Source organism: Amblyomma americanum, chromosome 4 (assembly GCF_052857255.1).
Source record: "Amblyomma americanum isolate KBUSLIRL-KWMA chromosome 4, ASM5285725v1, whole genome shotgun sequence".
NCBI classification, from domain to species: domain Eukaryota; kingdom Metazoa; phylum Arthropoda; class Arachnida; order Ixodida; family Ixodidae; genus Amblyomma; species Amblyomma americanum.
In genome coordinates, this window is record NC_135500.1 from 159,997,078 (window position 1) to 160,021,063 (window position 23,986).

A 23,986-nucleotide genomic window follows, 5' to 3' on the forward strand; every position below is an offset into this window, starting at 1 on the left:
GTGTATCTCTTGGTGCGGCGCGTACTACTAAATGGCTAGTTGTCTCAAGTTAATCATAAATTACATTGTTATTCATTTTTAATCTCTTAGGTAAAATTTAGTGCAATACTAAGTCGTTCACAAGTCACAAAGACACGACAACGCGCCCTGTCTCACCGTGTTTTTCTACTTGTGAACTTTATTATGTTGCGCTAATTTTACCCAAGAGAATGAACCACAAACAAGCCCCACAAAACGTTTCACTCGTCACGTTCATTGCGCGAATCATTCATGTACAGGGCCTTCCTCTGTGTGAGTATTATAGTACTCTGTTTTTCCTCAGAGGCAGTGAATAGAGCAATAATTAGCCTCGCCGAGGCATGCTGTTTCTTTTATGGCGTCAAACTTCCTCTTTGTATTCTATTTTATTTCTTTCTAAACTTCGTTCATTTGTTACATCTAGTTGCTCTGATGTAACACCTACTCCTAATTAAAGACTTTTTCTGAAAGGTTCGCGCTATTCATGAAATAAATAGAGTAAGTGATGGTTACGGATGATACTTATATATTTTATTTATTAAATACATCTGACCAATCATGATCCATGCAGGAGAGGCAGATACAACAAAAAGCGCAACGTATGCATATACATAGCCAAATCATAAGCAGTCACGCACAAAGACGCCATAGAAGAAAGGAAATAATATGCAACGTCAACAACATGAAACATCATTGAAAACTAGAACTAACGCTTCAAATCACTAATTGGGGGCAAACAGAGGAGAATCATGCGGAAGTGAGTTCCAGTCTGTGATCGTTATTGCGAAAAAAATGAGTACTTATAGACATTAGTGCGAGCAAAGATTGGTCCAGTATAGTGGCCATGATTGTGACGACATTTATTAGATGATCGAGTGTTTAAGTATGTAGTCTTGGAAATATAATGAAAAAAAAAATATTTCATCGATCTCTTCTTTAAGCGTGGTTTTTTCTTGCATACTGCGCAGTCTTCATAGAGGGGCTAAGTCTTGCGCCTTTTACTTGCAATTATTTTTTGCTGATTGAACTTCGGAGGCTGTGTCACTCGACCTTTTAATCATGCTTACATGACGCAGAATTAAATCTTCGGCTGCAAGAAGGAAGTAAATTCCTTATGCAGCCCTCTTTGAAGCAAAGGCTTACCACTCGGAGTCTTGTGTTCGAGCAGGTATTTGATCACGGGGCTGTTTCCTGAATAGGGTGCCAACCAAGCAATCGCCACGGTGCGGCTCGTGGTCTGCGTCACTTCCAATCCCTGAGGCTTCCCAGGAGGCTCTGTCGACAAATAAAAATTTCTGTTTCTTTTGTTACAGAAAGGCGCTGCAATAAAAGAGTCCAAAAGTACAAAAAACGCAGGGTGCATGTTTAGACATCGCCTTGATGTAGCACGGCGGAATTAGGCTCGCATGCTTATTGGAAAGAATAATCATGGGAAAGGAGGAAGAGCTCTATTCCGAGCACAAAAAAGGTGTAAATACAAATGAGGCGTGAACCTCAACGCCGCACAGTGCCACTTACGGTAGGTTCGCTTCGTGTCGAAACGAGCGCTCGCTCAAGCGTGGTTTTTCTATCTTGCACGCATGTGGAATTATTGGCTTCAGTAGGGCGCATTGCCTAATTGAGTGAAGGCCGAATGATGCCGCTGTCAATGCAGAAATCATGTAAGGGCTGCTCAACGAAGTTTTCTTTATGCAATTTTTGAAAACAAAAAACATTTTCCAAGTAGCTTGCGCACTTTAGAACCTTTATATTGAATAGAAAGAGAGAAGAAATGAAACCACAACTGGTATTCCACAAAGCTGGCCAAATGAGTAAATAAACATTCAATCTGTAATTCGTGATAATCTGACTGGATCCATGTCTTGCTGTTAATAGTGAAATGAATTGGAACACGCTTTTTATTCTCTTTTCTTCCGCCTCCATCTCGACATCTCTTTTCGCTCGGTTTTTCGTGCAGTGACTTCAGAAGGGCGCTATTCAACGGTCCATAGAATGTGTAAATCATACTTGAGTTTATCCTGACTTTTCTTTCGACCAAAAATACGTTGTCCAGCAAACATATTCAGTGGTAGTATGGCGGGAGTGACTTGGAAAGTAACTTTTTCTTAACCGTGTCATCGCTTTTGGGGCCAGGTGGCTACCACAGTTGACACGAATAGCACGGCGAGGGCTCGCAGTCACAAAATGTTGGACACGCCCAGGCCTGCGTCAATTAAGTAACTTCTTCAGTGCTGATATCAACTTAAAATAAGGCGACTTAGTGTTAATACCCTGATTCTTTAATGCACAGCCTTTAGCACAAATTTGCGGCATTAGTGTGCTAATGAAAAATAAGGCTACTTAGTGTTGATACCCTGATTCCTTTATGCGCAGCCTTTGGCCCAAATTTGCAGCAGTATTGTGCTAATCAACAAATATGCTGTTGCGCTGCCTCGCAAGTCAGCCGCCTGTTATTGATGCCAGCGAATAAATCATGCATTTTCCCTGAGAATTCTAGACATTTCAAGCGATCGGTTTGCCTGACTTTGCCGGAGCAAAAATTTTTTCGTACAGGAGCGTGACGTAAACTTTTCCTGCCGGCTGTACATCCAAAAACTGTTTTTCTTCCCTCAGTTATGTTTTTGAAGGAAGTAACAAAACTATTTAAAAGCAGGTGTGCATCACCTCATATTTGTTGTACGTCTTTCATAATGCACAACACATAAAGCTAACAAACAACTGTTCAAAGAGTTTATATTCCACATGGCGTGCCAAGCCATCCACCTTTGTAGCAGCTCACCCTGAACAATGAGCTGGAAGATCGCGTCGTCGCTTCCGAAGGTGTTCTCCGCATGGCAGTCAAGTGCGGTGGAATCCAGTCGCTCCGTGTTGGAGATTCGCAGCACGGATTGCGACCATCCTTCGCCAGAACTTTCTTCGACAACGTACCTGCGATAAGCGAGTAGACACCGCAGGAATGTAGAACGACATACGAAGGGCTGGTAGCAACGTTCTTATCTGAAGGAAAGAACTAGTGCGCGTAGAGGTACCTTTTCGGCTTAAGATACCGATAGCCGTCACCGTTATTTCAAGGCACTTGAGGAAGCGGCGCTCTAATCTTGGAGGCCTGATACGTTGGTGGACTAATAAGCACCGTGTATATGCTGTATTCTTCAAGGCTTTGTGTCAGTATATTTTGCTCCTTACTTGAAGGTTTTGCAATGCACGTTCTAGTGGTTATTTTGATTTGTAAAAAAAATAGCACTTCAAACCGAACGCAAGCTACGAGAGTGAGTAAGATTGCCTAAATAACTGCAGCAAAAGTGTGCCGTCACGTTGATTGTTTTAATAATCTGAATGCGTGACAACTTGTTCCCTCGCCAATGGTGTCAGGCAAGCTCCTGCTAATGTTTTCTTTACCGGGGCTTACCGCAGACACGTTTGTGTGGTAAAGACTTATTAGGAACTTGGTCATCCAGCTTAACATACGGCAGAAAGCAAATGGGTTTTTAGCCGCTCAAAGCAGAGATTTCCTGAATCCTTAGTAATTCGTTTCGTTGCAAGTAAACGGCATCCTTAAGTATGTAGTTATATTTTTATTAAGCTCAAAGCTATAAACAATAAATCTCTCACCGTCAAACGACGACCTAACCTACCAAGGAATACATGTAGTAGGCACCGCCGCTGAAATTATATGACGCGCTTCAAGCCTACTCCCCTAAACAATCAGGCAAAAGCTTTAAACCTGTGGAGGGCATGATTCTATTACGGAAAATATGAACATAGCCACTGAATATAAAGGAGTGAAACGAATGAATATTACAGTGAAAAAAACGCCCTGTGTGTTCTGTTACAAGTACATAAAACTTTGCTTTCTCTTAAGGATTTCTTACAGAAGAAATCAATGCGACGGCTGTAGAACATGCGACTTTTTATTTCAAACAAGCCTCTACTCATAGATATCTAAATATTGTTGTCAGCACTCGCCTAGGGTCCATCGACGGACTGAAGTCCCGGCCGTCCCGTGACCAGCTGAGCCTGATGGGTGGCTCACCCTGGGCCCTGCACTCCAGGCGCGTCGGTTCTCCACGCCGCACTGTCACTGCCCGGAACTTGCGCTCGAAGTGGGCCGCCACTGCGCCAGTGCCACAAGGTGGCTGTCACTCATGACGAAGACTGACAGAAAACGTAAAACGCACCTTACGGGCAGATAGGGCTCAGAAATTATCAGGTGCCTCACCGGAATAAAAGATGGGTCATAGTGAGAGCGTTCATTGACATATGGTGATTTTTCAACTGTAAATAATTGTTTTGTACCGACAGTTCTCGCAGGGGAAAAAAAAATAAGTGTAGAAAGTACTTGTTTCGAGTAGAAAAAGACATTGCGATAAATGGAAAGAAACAATCGAAAGAAACAATCTGTTGCTTTCTTCCTGATGGAATACCCTTCCAGAATATCGAGTGGCTTCGTTGCACCTGCGCAGAATCTTACTTTTTTTTAGCAGAGGCTCGCATTTGTGGGCAAAGCATTGCGCCCATGTACCATTGCTCGTGCCATTGAACAGAGCTCTCATTTTCACAAGTGCAAAAATTGACACAGGGGCCTATTTGCCCTGCATAGGCTTTGCAGTAGTAGTGTGCCAGTTTTCTTAACTATTCCAGGTTTTTTTAATGATTACTTTAATTTATTTCCCAGCGTCGGCAAGTGCCAGCGCGGCCACATCAGGAAAAGTACCGGCCTTGAAATCTGCAAATCGAAGCTACTTGAATCGCATGTGGGCAGAATATTTTAGTTACTCTCTTTACCCGACAAGAAACACGAAAAAAACATGCGTGAAGAATGCAGGGTCCTACGCACACTCTTTTAGGCATTTAAAATCCGCGCGCCCTCTTCCAGTCATCTAGGTGCGCGCGCAGGACGCGCAACTGCGCATGACCGAACGCTTTCTCGCCAGATGTGGCGATCGCTGCGGAATCCTTCATAAGGCCAGCGAAGCGGCGCGCGGGGTGGGATTCTGCGGGAGCGTTGCCAGAGCGTGGTCAAGGAAAAATTCGGCAGTCAGAACGAGCGAGCAGGATGTAGTACATAAACGGACGGCGCTGTAGCAACGCACCGGGATGAAGAGAGCAGATGGAAGCGGCGTCTGCAAGGATAGAATAGCTCTTTGGTGTGAGTGGCTGCTACGCGAGCAGCCAGGTTTCATGTAGCGTTTCAAGCCCTCATGCCTGCCGCCTGGTCCTGCCCGCGTCTTACTGTATTTTCTGTGTAGTTCCTTTTAACTACCTTTTCGACTGTGTATTTTTGTTTTGCCGCGCTCGGGTGTAGCGCCTGTTTTCTTGTAGCCGTAGCCTTGCGCTGTCCCGAGATGTAGCAAATGCTTGGCTTCGTTGTTCATTGATGTGCCCCTTCTTAAGCATTGTTTTGCTCCGGAATAAACTGGTGTTTCTTTACTGACTGTGGGCGTGTCACTCGTCAGGCGAGACCCCGGCTCGCGGACCCCGTTCCCTGGAAGGCGAGCCCTTCAACATAAATGGGTCCCTTATGTGCACGCGTTGCAAGGGATACCATCGAAGTGCTGCACCGTTCCGGCGTAGTACCCAAGAACCCCTATGTGGATTGACAAGTGGTAGTTTTATATTCGGCTCCTTCTCACATGAGGCGAAGTCTGCAAAGGCCAAAGGCCGTTGTATCAATGTTTGCATTGGTATGCTTGAAAAGTTAATTCGATACTAGGAGCAATTTCACGTGTAACGAGCTTGTTTGCAAACAAATGCCAGCCTTTGCCAAAAGAATCTGAGATTCGGCGCAGATGTACCAACTAAAAGGTACGAAAAACTTCGATATGTATTTTTTTCAGGAACAAAGCAACAGATTGTCTCAGTGACAAGTGAATCAGACATCAAAACTGTCATGTGCGTTCCGTCTATGCCAAGGTGGCGTGATTCCTTTTGATATGTTTTTAGAGACTCTCCAGTTCGGGTTATTGTGAAATATGTATAATAATTTATTCCCTAAATAAGCATGAGTTAAAACTCGATCCTAAGTAATCTATCATCTTGTACTTGATATGAACCAATTTGCCTGTCAACGCAGCCTGCTGAGCAGCATGTGACATAGCACCAACTACGACGAGGACAGGCGTCCTTGTTCTAATGTGGACGATTCTGAACCACTAATTAAAATCCAGCAGTAATCAGATTTCTTGGGCTATGTGTTAGTGTGTGCATGTACTCTCAGATGGTACAGAATATCCCAACGATTGCAAGAAAAAATAGGGTGCCGTCACCAAGCGGCCGTACGACGTACGTAACAAGCCGAGCACCTCTACTTCAGAGGATGCTGTACTTGTCGTTCGTCGATATATACTCGCCACTGACCAGCCTCAATGTGGCGTCAGTTTTCCCGGCAACATTGGTAACAACATTGTGACGCAACCATCGTACAACGTTCCGGATTGTGTCATACGATTTATACTTGCCTATAGCTTGCATCTGCTAATCAAGTTGAGGCTAGCTTGCTACAAGGATTCGAAGCGAGGACATCTGCACATTGAAATGTATGCCTTCCCACACTCTTCACACTCTTTACCCTTTCCCTAAGGCGCTATTGAGATGTCCACCGAGATGTGAAACATGGTAGAGAAAGGTTTGTCAGGTGTTTCTTGATAATCAGAAAGTCAGCAAGAGAGGGAAAACCTTAGGGTGCTTGCCAACGTTTTCACGAGAGGATTTGTGTTTGTCTGGACAAAGCGTTTATCATTCGCGGAGTTAAGATATGGTCATCCCTCCGAGGAGGAGGCTTGGTGAGGGGGGGGGGGGGGGGGGGGTTGATGCAGGAATAGCGTTAGGATGGGGATGGTAAAGCTTGTCCAGGCATGATGGCTGCTAAAGTTGATAACTCGTTGACCTGAAAAACTGAAAAGAAAAAGGGCAACTCAGCAGAGAGGATTCCGGGGGGTGACGAGCGTGGAGAGATAGCAGGCGTGCGCTTGAAAGGCTGTGTGTCCAGCTGCGACAGGTGGCCTGGCATGACTGGCTGCATTGACCTGTGAGACAGTTACTGGGCCATTTGCTTTCCTTAAAAACCAATTTCATTTCATTGTTCAACCCGACCGCGGCGGCCCCGTTTAGATGGAGGCTAAACGCAACATAGGCCCGTGGACTGTGCGATGTCAATTAAAGTTAAATATACCCAGGTGATCGATATTATTCCCGAGTCATCCACGGCATTACATCTCTCTCTCTTTCTCCTTTGACTCACATCTTTCTTGCTCCCCTCGCGAAAGAAGTGAGTCAGTTACCGCACCTGCCACTTCCAGATAACGGGCCTTAACAGCTCGCTGTGCACATAAACGTTCGTTGTGTAGCGCTCCGGGTGATGCGTTACGCTAGTGTTTGTGCTTGAGTGGGCGTCAGTTCATACAAGAACAGTAAAGCTTTCGCATTCTCACAGGTAAGGAGTCTTAAGTGTGTTTACCGATTTTTGTTTTGTTTTTGCATATCTTTGAATTTGCTGCTAGATCTTGCTGGTATGTGGACGCTCATAAGTTTTGATCAAACATTCACCGAACGCTGGCATACCAACGTGGCTGAATACATTGAAAAGTTGCTACATCTTCCGTACTTTTTCTGACACTCACCATGCACGCCGAGTTTGACGACGGTAGAGATGCCGGATCCGACCCCGTTCTGCGTCTGGCACAGGTAGCGACCGGCGTCTGAGAGGTCGACTTCGTTGATGACGAGCGAACCGTTCTCCAGCACCCGTAAGCGAGAACTGCTGGTGATAGTCGTGAACTGTCGAACGCCGTCTTCTGAGACTGTAGCCCCGTACGAGTGCATGAAATAAAATGTTGAAAAGCTTGTTGTGCCAGCTGGCCAAGAACTACCACGCATGTCTTTTTCGTGTGCCTGACTGTGGAGGAATTGCAAGACCCTTTATTATTGGAAAAATATTGTGTTGTTTTTCATATAGATTTGCTCTTAAATAAAATTTTGTGGTAGACCTTAGTATAACGATTCATTTTGTCCCTTCCTATGCCTTTGTTCTGCCTGTTTTTCTCCAATAAATTCAAGCTGCATACTCCAGTTGCATCAGTCTAGCATCATTAGTCCGACATTTTTGCAGCGACCGTTCCCTTCTTCCTTGGTTTATGTTGTGATTCAAGCTATTCAAAATATGAATAAAGTTCTCCTTTTTTTTTGGAGGGTAAATTTTATCGGCCCGTGCAGCCATTGACATGCACGCGAAAGTGAAATGATAATCCGGAAAGGTAAGATTTATAAGCACTGATCCTCTACAGTTAGACATTTGTTTATGCCCCGCACTGAAACGATTCTAGTCTTCAAGTGTACATGGAGCGTCTGCTACAGGGGATCTTTTCAGAAAATTATGTACTACGTAATAGGCCAGTGTCAGCTGCAGCCCGTTCATGCTGACCATCTATTAGGGCAAAGCAAGGGCAAAAATTACGTACTTCATCTTGAAATCTTGAAAGGCAGCGATTACTCACGAACGGCATTTACTCACGGACACCACTGTAAGTCCCCCATATCGCTGCGCATTGATCTTACGCTTTTATTTGCTCTGCAGGTTCCAGTAGCAACGCAGCACCGTAATCTCTTGGCTGTTGCATCTTTTCAATAAAATGAATTGTTTAAAAGTGAATGATACTGTTACATACTGAAGGGCCAAGAAATGTCGACTGATAAGAAGAGCTTCTTTCTCTCAAACCTTTCCTCAGGATGCAAAACTGCGGTCGGAAACTCAGTAATCTACATTTTGTCAATTTTCTTTACATGTCATTAGTGTACTTACGGCGCTCTTTCTTCCACCGGACAACAGGAGCTGGAAAACCATGCGCTTGACAGTCGAACATGATGGAACGCCCCAGCACAGCCTCCTTGTCTTCTGGTTCGTGGCGCCACCGAGGGCCCACTGCCTCGACAAGGGAGAAGGTGAAGGCAAGAAAGGGCTTCAAAGTAAGTAAGAATAACCACGTAACATATCTATTGGATGAGAATAATATTTGTAAGTAGCCACACTGGTGCAAAGAAAAGATTAAGACAGCTTAAGCAGCAAAATAGACATAAATGCGAATCCCATGTTGAGGGTATACTTCTCAGCGCACACCCAAGCTATGCTCTATTACCAATCCTCCGGAATAATTAATTTAAGAACTGTAGCATCATTCCATTAGCTTTATGCCTCAAGGAATAGCCTGCCAGTAGTCCATCTACTGCTGGCGGACGGTTATGTGTGCGTGTATGATAGCCTGGATGGAAGTATTATCTGGTCAGTGCGAAGCAGTAGAGGGACCCGTACCTTCCGCGACACATTATTTAACCTTTTCAGAAGAAGTCTTGGGTTAGTGCAAGTTCAGCTGTCAACGTAAACACGTACGGAAGAACTTTTACGTACGTTTACGTACGGAAGAACTATACTGCTGCAACAACAGGAAATGCGTTGCAAGCGCCACTGTGAGGAGTTTAGTGCTCAGCAACCTTAGCAGTTCCTTTAGCTAGTTCTCCTTCTTCAACAACAAAACAATTCATATATCTGCGCGCGTCCAAATCGTGGTAGTAATGCCTGCTCAGCACTTTTTTCAAAGGACCTATTTCTAGGGATGTAGAAGAGATAATGATTTCCGTACCTCTAGTACGCGCATTTAACGACGTGCGAAATATTTTCAAAGCCATTGATGCTATACGGGAGCTTTGCCAGTTGCCGAAGGACTGCTCAACCCGCCTGATTATATGCATGTTTTACTTGTACTCCAGTTAAGCTTTTGTCATTTTCAGATTCAGTTACAAGTCAAGCTTGTGGATAAATCAACATTTCATTCCCCTTCGCCTCTCTCCCTTCCTTCAACCTCTCTGTGGACATTTTGCGAGCTTTGTATTGGCTGTAGCTCGGCATGCTCACTTTAAGCATTCATCACAAAAAAGAGGAACTTGTTACGAAGGTGGCACTTTGGTCGCTTCCATTCGTCTACGTCTACCATGGTGATTCGCCCGCATTTAACATGTCCGAATGAAAAAGAGAGAAATTTCGCGCGGCGAACGCAGAAACGTATGATTGTGTCCGCTGGGCTGTGTAAGTAAGAATTAATACACTCCAGTCTGCTTTGCTGCAGAGCGCATACAAGCGGGGTAACTGAACGGTGCATTGGCTCGATCTATCCAGAGTACACCATTTGAAAATATACACAACTCGTTAACATCTGGCTTTGACCAAGTGAACGAAGCTCACCGCGCACTAGCATAGGCGCAGTGTAGTTAGCCGAGGCGGCAGGGTTTCTGGCGATGCACGTGTAAAGGCCTCGGTGCAGCAGCTGTCGAACGGCGGCGATGGACAGGAACGAGGTGTAGTCGTTGGTGCGTGCCACCGTCGCGCCCAGCGTCCTCTCGTCCAGCGGGCGTCCATCCTTGAGCCAGCCAATGGAGATGGGCGGATCCCCGTCTGACACAATGCACGCTGCACCGGCCCGCTTGCCCTCCGTCAAGTCGTCCGGGAAGTTGAACGGGCTCACGACGGGGGGTGCTGCGTGAATGTACGAGCTGTTAAATACTTCGCTATATCCCATCCAACTTGACTTTAAGCATTTTTTGGTTCCATTAGACGCAGTGACCAGTGCCGCATTACTGTTATAACCACCAGTCAGCCATTTCTATATGCCGCTTAAATGCATTCCAGTCCGTGTGCACTTTGTTAATAAATACAACCGGGGTAACCATGTGCTCCCGTGGTTTTACTGTAGCGAACTCAAAAAACAGAGGCGACAACGAATTATATCCATGACTATCCGTGACCAAAGGTCTAGCCTAGTATGGTAAGATTATTCGTTACAGTAGGAAAAGGTATTTACTGTTGTGACCTCCACTGATTCTCTTTGTCTTTATCACTTCCCTCTGAGCTAACTGCATTTGCCTGATCCGGTGCACACACTTTCCCAAAATTAGCAGGGCCTTAAAACTAACGCTGGCGCTTGGTATTTGCATACATACCGATAGCTACTTTCCCAGTGGTGAAATTTACACAGCTCATGGCTGTTTTTTGCGACCGTAGATTGCGAGAATTTATTCAGACAATTTATGACAGTAATATCAAGAAATAAGGTTGTATCGTGACCTTCATTCAATATTGCTCAAACACCGCAAAAAAAAAGGGCTCGGAAACCTATAAGTTATAAGATAAGATATATAAGACACGTGTGTAATCTGAAAATGCCATGTATCAACCATAAGCATGATGTTGGTGCGTAAACTGCATGCACTAATTACATAAAAAAAAACGTTTGCTACACGCGCTGCTAATTTCATTAAAAAAACGTTCCCTACACGCGCTGGTGGTTAACACCAGCGCCTTGTATGCTAATGTAAACAACAACAAAGAGCCTTCTTGGCTTCCTATGCTTGATGCTGGTCGCGATAATAGTCTTGTGGGTCAGTGAACCTTGCCACGGCTTAGCATGCGTCTAAAGACACCAGAGCAATAGGTATGTTTTAATACGAAAGCACTACTTTATGAGGTCCAACCGGCTCACCTAGTTTGTGTGAAGCTTGACTTTTAGTGTGAGTTTGGGCTATGTAGAATTAAAATGAATATAAATAAATATTTCCGCGGCAGCGCGAACAGATCCGCTTCACTGGCACTGCATGACAGCCCTATGATATCGCCGTATCCGACCGTGTCTCGTGTTAAACTGCCGCACTCTCTCGCGCTGTGCATTTCACATCGTCATCAACTTCCATCTGCGGTGCGAACAGATCAGATCAGGGTAACCTCGATCAGAGCTTAACCTGAATGTAAAAAAGCTGCCGTAGGCACTTCAGTCTCCTTACGTGCTATGAATGCGAAAGCATTGTGCACTACTGCTGTTTCTGATGGTGCGTTTGTGGTTGAATATGTGTGTTGAATTCCGTGTGTTTATCTAACTTTGTTCCCAGTGGCTACCAAACCGCACACCATTGGTGCTCCGTATATTAAGAATTGGTCATTGTCTATTTAACACTCATAGGTGGCGGCGAGTCCTCATACCACTACCAGCGGAGTGGCGCACCGGTTATACAATGCGTCATTCTAGTGACAGGTGGCTGTTCCGGTCAGAGCCACCCGTAGGGATTGTGCGACCCATGTCAATGGTCTTCCTGAGCAAATTCTTGCGCGGCTGGCGCGGCACTGATCCGAGCTTACCCGAGCTTCCTACCCTTGCACTGCGCCCCTCCGAACTTACACGAGTTGCTGCACGAGCTTACCCGAGCTTCCTCCGATTTGATGGAGCTTGTGCGGCTCTTCTCCGAACTTACCCGAGTTGCTTTGAGACAGACAGTGCGGACACTTTCTATACATGCCATTTATAGGCAAGTAATGCTTACGCATTAACGCCGTCACCAGACGTGCGACGACAAAGCAATGAAAAACCATGAGCCAACCGGGCTAAAAACATGCCTTCGCACGTCTACTCATTTGAACTACGTGAAACTCAGCACTTTTTTAACCATCTGCGGCCGCTAATACAATAGCGGGAATACCTCATCGCTATTTAACTTCTGACGAGCCAGTTGCCAAGCTTCCCAACGAATGAGAGCTTTTCTGACCTTCACCTACTCAACGCTGACAGGATTGTTTGATGCATTGAAAGCCTTACGCTGCTCCTACATTTATTAATCAACTAATTAATTTCGCACTCATCATGCATTGATCCTAGTGCTGTAACATTAGTCCGTTACTCGCTTATACAAGCGGAGAAAAACGGTGGTTTTGAAAAATGATATAAAGAAAACTAAAGTAATGTGCAAGAGTCTCGGAGAAGAAAAAGAGTTGACAGGCAGCGAAGCATTGGAAATGGTAACGGTATACATCTACTTGGTGCAGGTAGAAGCCGTAGATCCGTACAAAGAGAGCGACATAACTTGGACAACAGAAATGTAATGGAACACATTTTGCAGGCATTCTCAGGTAATGAACAGCTGTTTGTCAATATCCCTCAAGGGGAAACAACTTATACAGATTTATCTTGCCGGTACTTAAGTATGAGGGAGATGCATGGAGGCTAGGAAAAAGGGTGGAACTTAAACTAATGACCACGCAGTGAGGTAATGAGAGTAGAATTATAACTTAAACGTTAAAACATAAGAAAAGAGCTGAATGGATCAGGGAACAAGCGTAACTTATAGGCATCGTAGTCGAAATCAAGACGAAGAAATGGGTAGCGCATGTAACTTCGACGCCTTGATAACGGATGGTCTCTTAAGGGTATAGATAGCAAATACCGGTTGCATATTTTCTCATTTTTAAAGATAAATAAGACATTAAAATACAAGGATCACTACGATGGTTTCGCCTATGTCAGCCAAAAAGTCGACAATTATATTTGTTCGCTCATCTACTCCGGTTTCAGTTTCAAAAGCTGAGTTGTGGCTGTGACGCCAAAGGACAATATAGTTCACTTGAGGAATGAAAAAGTCAGTAATGTAATAGCTCCTTCTTCACTCGTGATCCTGAATCTTGGGCAGGGTACCTTTAGCGTTGTAGTTGACCAACATGACCACGCAGAGATTATACCAGTTTTTCATCCTGATGTGACTTATATTGATATTTGACGTCAAAACAATCGGTTAGCTGTTCAAACCTGCACTAAAGCAGTCGAGAAAACAAATTCGACTATAAATTATTTAGCCATTGTATGCAAATATTACGTGGTTATTCATGTATGCTAATGCCTTACACACGACTACAAAGTAGAAAGCAAACAACCAAACATTTTGGGCCTGAGTAGCGCAGCGCATTCCAAGAGATGTTTAACCTAGCAGGGGGCGTCAGGGAGTCAGGTGGGACTGAGCTTAAGAAGTTTTCTGGGATAAGCTGGTTGCCGAAGGCAGCTCACGGCATTAAATGGAAGGATGCAGCTGACACCTTTGTCTTGCGAGTGGGCGTAGTTAGGTTGATGATAATAATGACTCGCTTGTGCACCTCCGACGTCGTTCCTAAAGGGAACCCTCACGATTCGCTCTGATTTCTCGGCATACTGTTGCAGTAGCATTGACATCTTCTCTGTTCTGCTGTAGTTACCCAGACTTCTTTAGTGAGCCTCCTGCTGGCACTATTTCTTTTTCAAAGCTAGCGGAGGAGATCATTTTTTCAAACCCCATTTATGCTCACTTAACACAGACGAGTAAACTGCTCAGTTTAATGTTTTGACAAGCTCTTTTCCGCAATTCAGCATAAATTTGGGCTGCAAGTGCCATGTAATACCTCTTTAACTTTAGCGTATAAATTTTTCATCACATTCTGATATCTGACAACGAAAAAAACAAAGAATCCATTTTCAATAAACCCACTAACCTCTTACTTGCACTGCTTTACCTCTGTGATAGCCGAACTTTGTTGTTATTTCGTGACAGGGAGTCTAAGGAATTATTCTGCGTAATAAGAATTTCGTCTTAGTGGGTAAAACCAATGTTTTATTTTTTTGTGCCAGTTGATACAAAAATATTGAAAATGTTTCGCGGAATTTTATTGAAGACAGAGTAAAATAACACTGAAATTCGTTGCCATGCAATAACACCAAAATATATGCAATTAATATATTTAATACAACACGGATATATTTTGTGCTGGATAATCTGTAAGGAATAAAATAAAGAATAACTACTCTTACAGCGGAGCTATAAAAATACTGATGCTATAGATTTCTCTGTATTTGGAGCTAGATATACGGACACGTAATGCAGATGCCACTCAAATTTTTCCTCTGTTTCCACAGCCGTATACGCCACTGCTTCTCTTATTATATTACAAGCATTATATCTATTTCGACAATGCCTTTCCAGTGAACCAAAATATAAGCATAACTGCAATTTTCATGTTGTGAGATCATTCGCGCTTTAATGTAGCATTTAATAAAGACGCGAAACTTCTCATATATTACAATAAACACTATATATACAACGTTTTCTCCGTGACCTTTACCTGACCCCTTCATTCTTCAATGCAGCAAGAACTAAAGCTGCCAATGAAGAACCAATGGTTTTTTAATGGCGGCTTTAGGTATTGCAATATTGAAACTTCAAGAGCCTTAACATTCAATAAAATGAGTGACAAAACGTTCTTCCTACCATTGTAATACAGGCGCAATAAATTACGACCGCTGACGTCTCCAAAGCAGGCAGTGCAAGCACTGAAAGCACTGTCGTGCAAAATTAATTTGAAGATATTTCATAGCCTGCTGCTTTGCGGCGAGTCCAGGCCCCACGTTTTCCGGGAATTTCGTTGAACGAATACATTATTTATACAGCAGTACCGGGATATTTACGAAGGCAGTGAGTCTTGGAGGAAGTACGGCGGTGCGTTTATGCGCTCCTCTTGCGAGATCATATAGCTCTCTTATTTCTTCAGGCACGAAGACGCTGTTAAGACGCTCGTACGCCTCCCAGCAAATTACTTTGATGGAGAGCAAGCTTTGCCCGAAAGTTCAATCATGTTCTTCTCTATAATTCAGTTTCTGATGCAAGAAATTCTTCGGAGCAGCAACTATGCGTTGGGAGGAGCTTTCTGCCCGCCATGAGCAAAAGCGCCTTGCGCAAACACTACCCAACCCGAAATCAAAGCTTTAACGGAGTCTCGTTATATACTGCGGCCTTCTTTAATATTGACCTCGTTGTTTTACTGCTTCCGCTCTGGCGGTTGCGAACGACCAGAAGCAGTTGCTTTATTCTTGATGAAAGGCTTCGCTCGAGAAAAGCGACTATCTGCAGCTTTAGCAACGCGAATCCGTCATGCGTATGACAACGTCCAGCACTCCCGTTTTTTTGCTAATCTAGGCCACGAAGCTACAGAACAGCGTCGCGAAAAAATAAAAGCTAGTCACACGGTTTATTTGGCTCACGTGGCGTCAATGTCAGGAAGTTGTTATAGCCTCCTTTAGCATCTAGCGCGGAAAATCCTGTTTATAGCTGGCCACTTACAATTCAGGACAACAGCTCTGCCTGGCGATGCTTTGGGGCGAAATATATGCATACTTCATTCTACTTTTTCTAAGAGGATTCCTGGACGTTGAAAGTTAAGGTAGCAAAGCTTTCAAACGCGTTAAGTACAAAAAATACAAAGCACGAGGACGTTTTGAAAAATGGGACTCAGGAGCTCGAGGCAGCTGGCCCACGCTACTACGTGCTGCGTTACAACGTCATGCGGAAATGCAGCGTGACATCGGTATCCCTGAGCCAGACGAGAAGAAATCCCTTGTGCATTCCGACCGCTGAAGGGTTCAGGAAGCTTACTGATGCTTTAAAATGACAGAGAGGCTCACGCAGACCGTTACGGATTTCTGTGTGCAAGTATTTCGACAGCAGCTTCGAAGCGGGGATTTCCTTGAGGAATTTCGACAGTTTGCTCACGAAGCATTGATAGGTTCTGGCATCTGCCAAATCTTCGAACGCTCTCTGCAACGTTCGCTGCTGTCCATTCGTCTTCGGAACAGTGTGGCTTTTTGCCTTCTTCCAATGTTGTTTTCTTTAGAGTTTGGCTACTTGCGTCCATTGGTTCCACCTACCTTCACTTGTAATTATAGTGTCAGGCCTTGTATATCCAGGCATAATCCTTGTAGAGCTTTACTTGAGTCATCTTTTAAATGGTAGACAACGTCACATGAATAATGGGCGCCCTAACTTCTGTTTGACCACAGTACGCAATTTCTAAGCACCATTAGTAAGGGTGTGGGAATATTACAAAATTTGTAATAGTGAATTCAATACCATTTTATTAGATTCGCTGGACGAATCAAATAGTGCACATCAATTTTTGCAAGACAAATCGAATTAAGAAAGAGAAATTTTCCACTGCGACAGTTTGAAAAGCATATATCTCTCTCCGATGCGGCACATCATGCTGTCACGAATGGCCTGCACGCTCAGCTCCGCGACGCTGTCCATTCGTGTGGCGGCGTTTATGGTGTTCATACATCTGGCTTCAAAGCCTAGGGAACACGAAAGCTTTCAGACAGATGCAGCGAACTTTGCCTTAATGCCCGACGTCGCAGGTCGTGGCTCGTAAATATGGTCCCTCTCTTTAGGCAGAGGGAGGGCAGGTAGATGGGTTTCTTGCAAACAGAAAGCGAACATGTTGTGCGTTTCAGGCTGCAGCTGTGCGAGAACCCTCTTATGCTACCTATGCGATCAAGATTGTCGGAATCGAGGCTCTTTAAGCTATTGCGCAGATAATGGTATGGACATGGAGGGGGTTGTAATGACAAGCATTTGCTTGAAACTTTTGCATCATCTTTCTTAGTGCGTGTTTAGAATTTGACGTGCAAATTAGTGAAATTAAAACATTTTTTGTGTCATTGACTCAGAGTTTGCTTATTTTTTGAAAAGAAGAATTGTAATTCTTCCACTGAAAGAAGTTGTTTTTCTCGATTTTAAATCTAGAGCACAGATGACGCGTTTCAAGTGAGTTTCTTTGAACTGTTAAAGGTCTCTGCATTTCAGATATTCATGGTATCTTAACTATTCGCCACGACTCTAATTTGCCAAGAAATGGGTCCAAGCATGGGTGGAAATATATATTTGAATTTTTTTTATTTATGAATAAAGCATAGCCAACAACAGATACATGATATGATTCCCTCTGCTACACAACCTACGTGAGCTATGAGTAGCAGATGGTTTTATTGAGAGCTTTGAATGATCTCCCGGTCCACCGACAGGTCCATGTAAGTAAGCATTAGCTCTCTATTGCTTATTCTTACTGAAATGCTAAGAAAAGGCAGGAGGCAAACGTATGACTACATATGATATCAGAGTAAAACGAAAAAAAAATGTCTTCGCGACCACGCTGTGGTGCTGCTAAAATTTAAAGGGTGTTCTTAAGTTTTGCTCGTAGCCAAGTGACAGTCTGGAGTCTGCTCAGTTTATTAATCATATTTTTTTCTACATAGAAACATGCGTCTTGTTTCAGTAGCAACCTTATAAGAAAGCATTACTAAAGAACAGCGCACGTCTATATGTTTCCCGTGCCTCATTATTTTCCGTTCGCACTTCCTTTTGTGCGTCTTGTCATGACCCCACTTGCGTCATTTCCTGCCCGCTCTACATTTTGTGATCCCGGTGCACCTCACAGAGACTCTTCACGTGCGAAGGGCTTAAAAAGTCTCTAGGAGATATAAAAAGCACATCTTAGCAAAACATCGAAGCATACTTGAGACGCTGAAAGACAAACAAGAACGACAGCCTCCCGCCAGAGAGAGGGTGGTGACACTCACTCATGACGCGTACAGCCAGCTGTCCTCTCGCGGAGTTCCCCTGAGGGTCGCGGGCCGTGCATTCGTACCAGCCGCTGTCCTGGCTGCGCTGCACCTGGGTCACCACCAGGGTGCCGTTGGGGAAGCTTCGCTGTCGGTGGTTCTGTGGTAGCCAGCGCCCGTCTGTCCACGGAAATCCAGGGCGCACACCGAGTGTAGATGAGCCGAAGACAGAAGACCGGGAGGTTTGTCTAGGTGTTTTATGTTTTAATTTCATATGTTACCGAAGACACCGTGCGCTGATCTGCGTGGACCCTCGTAAAAGAGTGAAATGCTGTTCTTGCCACGGCGTATCAGCTTTGAAGACAGTACCTCGTTCGTATTTAGTATAGTAGATTAGGATTGTTTATGTAAGGTTTATTTCGCTTTATGTGGACATTACCCTAATGGTTAAGAAACAGAATTACCGAGACAGCAGCCGTGTTTTGTCCTTTTGTTTACATTTGCTTGACTGTAGAAAAGATCGAGAGCTTGTGACTTGACGTGGTCGCAGCACTCTAGGGATTGGCGGAGCTATCTTACTACACTATCCTTGCGGTTATCGCGTTATTTTTCTTTCCTTGGCTCCTATTTTCGCCTAAAATGCAACTAGTGGAAAAAAATTTTAGCAACTGCATTTTGCGCCTCATACTTATGCAAGTACAGTGCTAATCACCATTGCCTTAGCCGCATCAGTGGTGCTCAGTCAAGGCAAGGAAGAGAAATTTCAAAGCAGATATATCGTTGCGCAGTTAATACTCGCAGACGGGCGAAGCCGGACGAACATACAAAGCGCGCAGGCTCAAGCATATTCCATTTATATTCCACGAAGCGCACCTTTCTACGGTCTTGACAAGCGTACTCACCTCTTTGCGTTTCATTGTTTATTCCGTCTTTTGGAATAATTAGTACCAGTAATCACACAATAATACCTCGTTAAAATATAAAGAACTATCTTCATTGCTATATAGAAGGCTGTCGAGAAGAGTATTTAAAGCTGAATAGGGCAGCGTCAGAAACGGGGGCCTGTTTTCAAGACAGTAGACAGAGCCGAGTTGGGCACGTGTAAGACTAAACTTTTGACTCAAAAACATTTTCGCGTCTCATTAAAAAAAACTAAGAAGCGGATTGCCTAAAAACAGATGTATACGTTAGAGTCCTAAGGCGCTGGACAAATATTACGACGCTGGCTTGATAAAAAAAAAAGCGCAGAAAAGAAAATAGCAACATGAGAAATTTCAGTTGCGTGCTCGGAGACATGAGGCGACGGTAATGTGCACGACAGAGAGCTAAAGACCTGCCAGCGTCATATTCTCGCAGAGTGCCAACACTTGCTTTTGCTGAACTTGGCTGAAGTGTGAACGCGACAATGGAAACTCAAAATAAATTATGATGGTGTGCATGACCAGGCGTCCGCTATGTTTTGTTGGCATGGCTGGAGAATGTAACACTTTCAAGGAAACGCAACAACTTCATCAGGGGTGCTTCGAAAGAGAAACAAAACAAATGCGCTGTTTCCTTTGGGTTATGCGGCCCGTTACCAAGCCATACGCAGTGCAGTCCATAGTACAAAGCACGACTAGTCCTTTGTTTTCTGCGGAGAGTTATAGTAGAAGAGAGAATAACGGTTATCTGAACCATATTTTTATCTTTTACACTTCAATGAACACTATTTACTAGTTCGTTTCAGACATATGAGAAAGATTGGTTATTAATCGCCACCTTCCATACAACGATGAGTACCACTGCTCCTCGTCAAATATATTGCCGATTTCTTTCCGTGCGTTGCTGCCTTGTCCGAAAATTTGTTTCGATTTATAGAACGACTCTGATTACTTCGTTAATTGATAGTAGAAACTCTCAATAATTTTTAGACATTAAAAAAAATTAAGAAACAAGGGACCACAAGGCGCACCAGTTGCACTCAGGGAAAGAGAAACACAGCACTGAGTGGATGCTTCTACGTACTGCTGAGCTCAAACATTAGCCTTGCTATCACTGTTGTTGCGGATTCACACTGGCGAGTCGCAAACGTCGCGCGACCGATTTCGGGCAATTAGTTACGGTTTTCGAAGCACTACGAAAGCAAGGAGGGAGCGTAACAAATCAATTTAAACCTGTCGCGTGACCTCCGCCACCAGTGTGAACCCGCCTTTAGCCTGTTTCCTCTCCGTCGCGGCCGCACCTTTCTGCCAGGCAATGCTGTGGATCGGGTGTCCCGCCACGGGGCACTGCAGAAGCATCGTGTGGCCCGCCAGCGCCGTTACGTTAGCAGACGGCCTGCGCGCCACGGGCTTTCCTGGCACCACCAGGCGCGCTGAGTGCGAAGCCTGTCCCGCGCTGTTGCGGGCAACGCAGGCGTACAGGCCGCCGTCCTCCACGCGCACTCCCGTCAGGTTCACGTAGGTGTGCACCAGACTGAAAAGAAATGCGAACGGTCAAGAACAATCGGCGCACTATAACCATGTCTCGCGTCTCGTTGCACTCAAACTCACGCACCATCTACAGCACAGCCAACTAAGAGGTCGGTCACGCCCATGGACTCCCTACATGCGAGTGCTAGCGCTCCACGGCATATTATGTTCTGACTTGATAACGAATAAGCTTCAGTAATATACCATGAGTGCTTAAACGGCGAATGACTGCCATAGTCGAGCGCAAGAAAGTTCTTCAACGGCTCTATATATCTTTACCTTTCGCAAACTGGAACCACTGAGTAAGTGTGGTAATTTCCCTTCCGGTGCCAATAAAGTGTCACTTATTGAGAGGGGCAAAAAACATTTTGCTCTTCCTGAACATCACTCAGTGGTACGTGGAATGGGAGATAGCCACTCTTCCTTCCGAAGGGTTTTCGTAACTACATGCATCAGAACGATGTGTGGCTGTGGGTAATCAGGGATCGCACAAAAGGAGGCCAGCTGCTCTGCTAATGCTGTGGTGATGGCAAAAGTTACTGGCATAGAAAGAAAATAGAAAATCGACACCACAACAGAAGGCTTCCAACTAATGACTTTAGGCGGGCCATTACTTTTTCCTTGCGTTTTGCCAGTACTCTGAATCAAATGCATTTAAGGTTGTCCTTTTATAACACATTACAGGTTTCAGTGGTTCTAGCGCTAGTTATAGACTGAACCAAAGCTTCTTTTTTTTCAATCCTATGGATTGACCGGGATATACGCATAACTGAATGCAGGAGCTCGCTTGGTGTAGTGTAGTAAACCAGAGAAGAGGGGCTTTATTTGGAAAGACGCACCGCAAGAATAAAATTGTTCTCTCAAAATATTAGTCATGAAAAACAACACTGAGGTATAATAGTAACGTAAATTATTTTTTGTAACATAGTACAAAGGTTGCCAAGAAACCATAACAAATCAGAAATACTGCAACAACTACGTTGGTGCGTCGCGAGGCTTAGCACAACGATTTACTTGATTATAATCGACACAACACGTAGACCTCAATAGCAGTATCAACTGAGTAAGGTAAGCAATAAAATTAATACTTAACCCGGCACAGAAAAGCTTTTATTCGAACAGGATGTTTATTCGAGTAGTTGATAAGTGAAATTTTTTCTGTCATTTTTTCCAGCGAGGAGGAATACTTGAGTTAAAACATTAAAAATTTTCGATTTATTTATTTCAGCACATGCGATTCTCTCATAGTGGTGTACTCGTGTAAAAATTAAGACCATAGACTTTGACGCTTAATTTTTTTCACGCGTTTGCGGCCGACTCCTGTAGAGCGCGGGAACCATATATCCCCTGCGACTACCTCAGCAGCAGTTGGAAAGCAAAGCGCCAAAGACACTAATGCACGCGCATCTGTTATTTCTTTTTTCACTACTTAAAATTAAGCTCGAAGGGAGCGATGTATTGCTATAAAATTACCGTATGGCTTTTCATAGCGGCTTCTCGCAGCCGGCGCTAAAGCTCGACGGTGGAGCACCTGTTGCTAAGAGAAAAATGTGAACGGGTGCTCAGAGAGAACTACACTCCATTTGCAACTATGCTCAGACGCCTCACCGTTCGCTACTGACGTAGTCGCCTATTCGCACGTGGTAATGCTCGGGGACAATATCTCCGTCCAAAGTCCACGTGACTTGCGGAAGAGGGTTGCCGGAGGCAGAGCACTTCAGTGACACGCTGCTGCCCGGCAATACGTCGAGCTCGGCGAAGGTGTGTTCCAATACGGGAGCATCTTCTGGAAAGAGCACAACAAGGGAGAGCGCATATTGAGCGAGCGATAATTTACGCCGTGCTAAACTACCGTGATGAAAATTCTCTTTCGTTCGATTGAATATCACTTTTGGGATTGCCCAAATTACTCTGAGATGTCATTCAAAAGATGACGTCAGGTTAAGTGACAGGAATATAGAATCGTGGCACTTATAACCGTAACGACATCATGATCATCTCAGCGCTGCCCAACGCCGTACTCCAAGGGTCCTATCAAGTGTTATTCCCATCGAGTTTGGCTAGTGGGCCTGAGCGACCGAACCTTCCGAACGACTTGCGTGCAAGTTACTTTCAGCACGAGCCTCTGATGAGAACCATTCTCTTGAAGCTTGTGTTATAATTTTGAAGCCGGCCTATGTGCGACTTGTGTTTGCAAAACATACGTGAAACCGAATAAAAGGTGCAAACGTAATGTAGTGGAAGACTCGCAGAGAACACATTATATACACCGTGTAATACACCATGTTATACCTTGTTTCAATGAATGCACCAGTGCTATAGCTGTTTCTCACGCCACCTATCCACTGTTGTTGTCTTTTGTATTTTGTCTTCCGTACGTATTTCTTGTCACAACGTCTAGTACAAGCATCTGCAATATCTGCACCGATTTCTCGATTACCCGACAAAAAGGAATTATGCGAGAGGAAGAGGGTTAGGCTTATTAGTTAACCACGAAATACCCCTTTAACCAGAAGGCTATGCAGAAAAAAGATCAATAGGATCATGCCGCAGACATGATGCAAGCCGACTTTACTCAAGAAACTGCTGGAAAAGATTATTTTCAGGTGTTTCCCTCCGTTTTGATCCCAATGCGTTTATCGTGTTTTCAGCTTGAAGGTGCAGCGAGACTTCTTTGTGGCTGATGTCGCGCTAAATAAGAAAAGGTCGTTTTAAGGATTGTGCTATTTCCTGCCGCTTTTGCTAAAAGAATGCGAACGTTCAAGCCTCAGTTAGCACTTATGTCTTTTTAGCACTTTCAGGAAATCCTCCAGGAGCTCCTGTACTAGTGCATTTAAATACAAATTGCTCTCCTACACCAAATAAAGGCTGCGCATCTGGAGCTATTGCATTTTCAAATATTCTGCAGTTTGAACGAAGGAATTATGTATGGAATAATCTGCCTCACGAATTCATGGACGACGTCTCTCTTGATATCTTTTTGAAAAACGTAGAGTCGTTTTTTGAAAAACAGAATTTACAATAAAAAGAGCAAAAGAGCATCGTGTTGTCCTGATTGTATCGCTTCGTGTTTCCGTCGTTCTCCTTTCCAGTGTTTTAAATGCATCAAAATGAACGTGTATAGCAATGCGCATGTCCTTTGACCGTTGATAGTCTCAGCCTACTTGCTGTGGTCTTTTCTACTGCAGGCGCATGTTTTGTATCTCGGTATGTTATACTGGATATGCTATTGTTTGTATAATTGTCCCGTTATTTTGCCCACTCCTGTAAGAGCCTAACTAGGCTTACAGTATGCTT

General features: G+C 44.3%; 1 protein-coding gene across 1 annotated transcript in view; it reads right to left on the reverse strand.

Annotated features, from left to right (window-relative positions):
* The window catches only part of LOC144128601 (cell adhesion molecule Dscam1-like), a 91,827-nt gene that overhangs the window by 26,584 nt on the left and 41,257 nt on the right, over window positions 1–23,986 (reverse strand). Inside the window, exons 7-15 of the mRNA XM_077662132.1 lie at window positions 22,298–22,475; window positions 20,461–20,693; window positions 18,258–18,419; window positions 10,250–10,540; window positions 8,816–8,935; window positions 7,638–7,817; window positions 3,985–4,132; window positions 2,798–2,946; window positions 1,162–1,293 (exon numbers count right to left, since the gene is read on the reverse strand). Coding sequence (XP_077518258.1) covers window positions 1,162–1,293; window positions 2,798–2,946; window positions 3,985–4,132; window positions 7,638–7,817; window positions 8,816–8,935; window positions 10,250–10,540; window positions 18,258–18,419; window positions 20,461–20,693; window positions 22,298–22,475 — 1,593 coding nt within the window. The remainder of the gene's footprint in view (window positions 1–1,161; window positions 1,294–2,797; window positions 2,947–3,984; window positions 4,133–7,637; window positions 7,818–8,815; window positions 8,936–10,249; window positions 10,541–18,257; window positions 18,420–20,460; window positions 20,694–22,297; window positions 22,476–23,986) is intronic.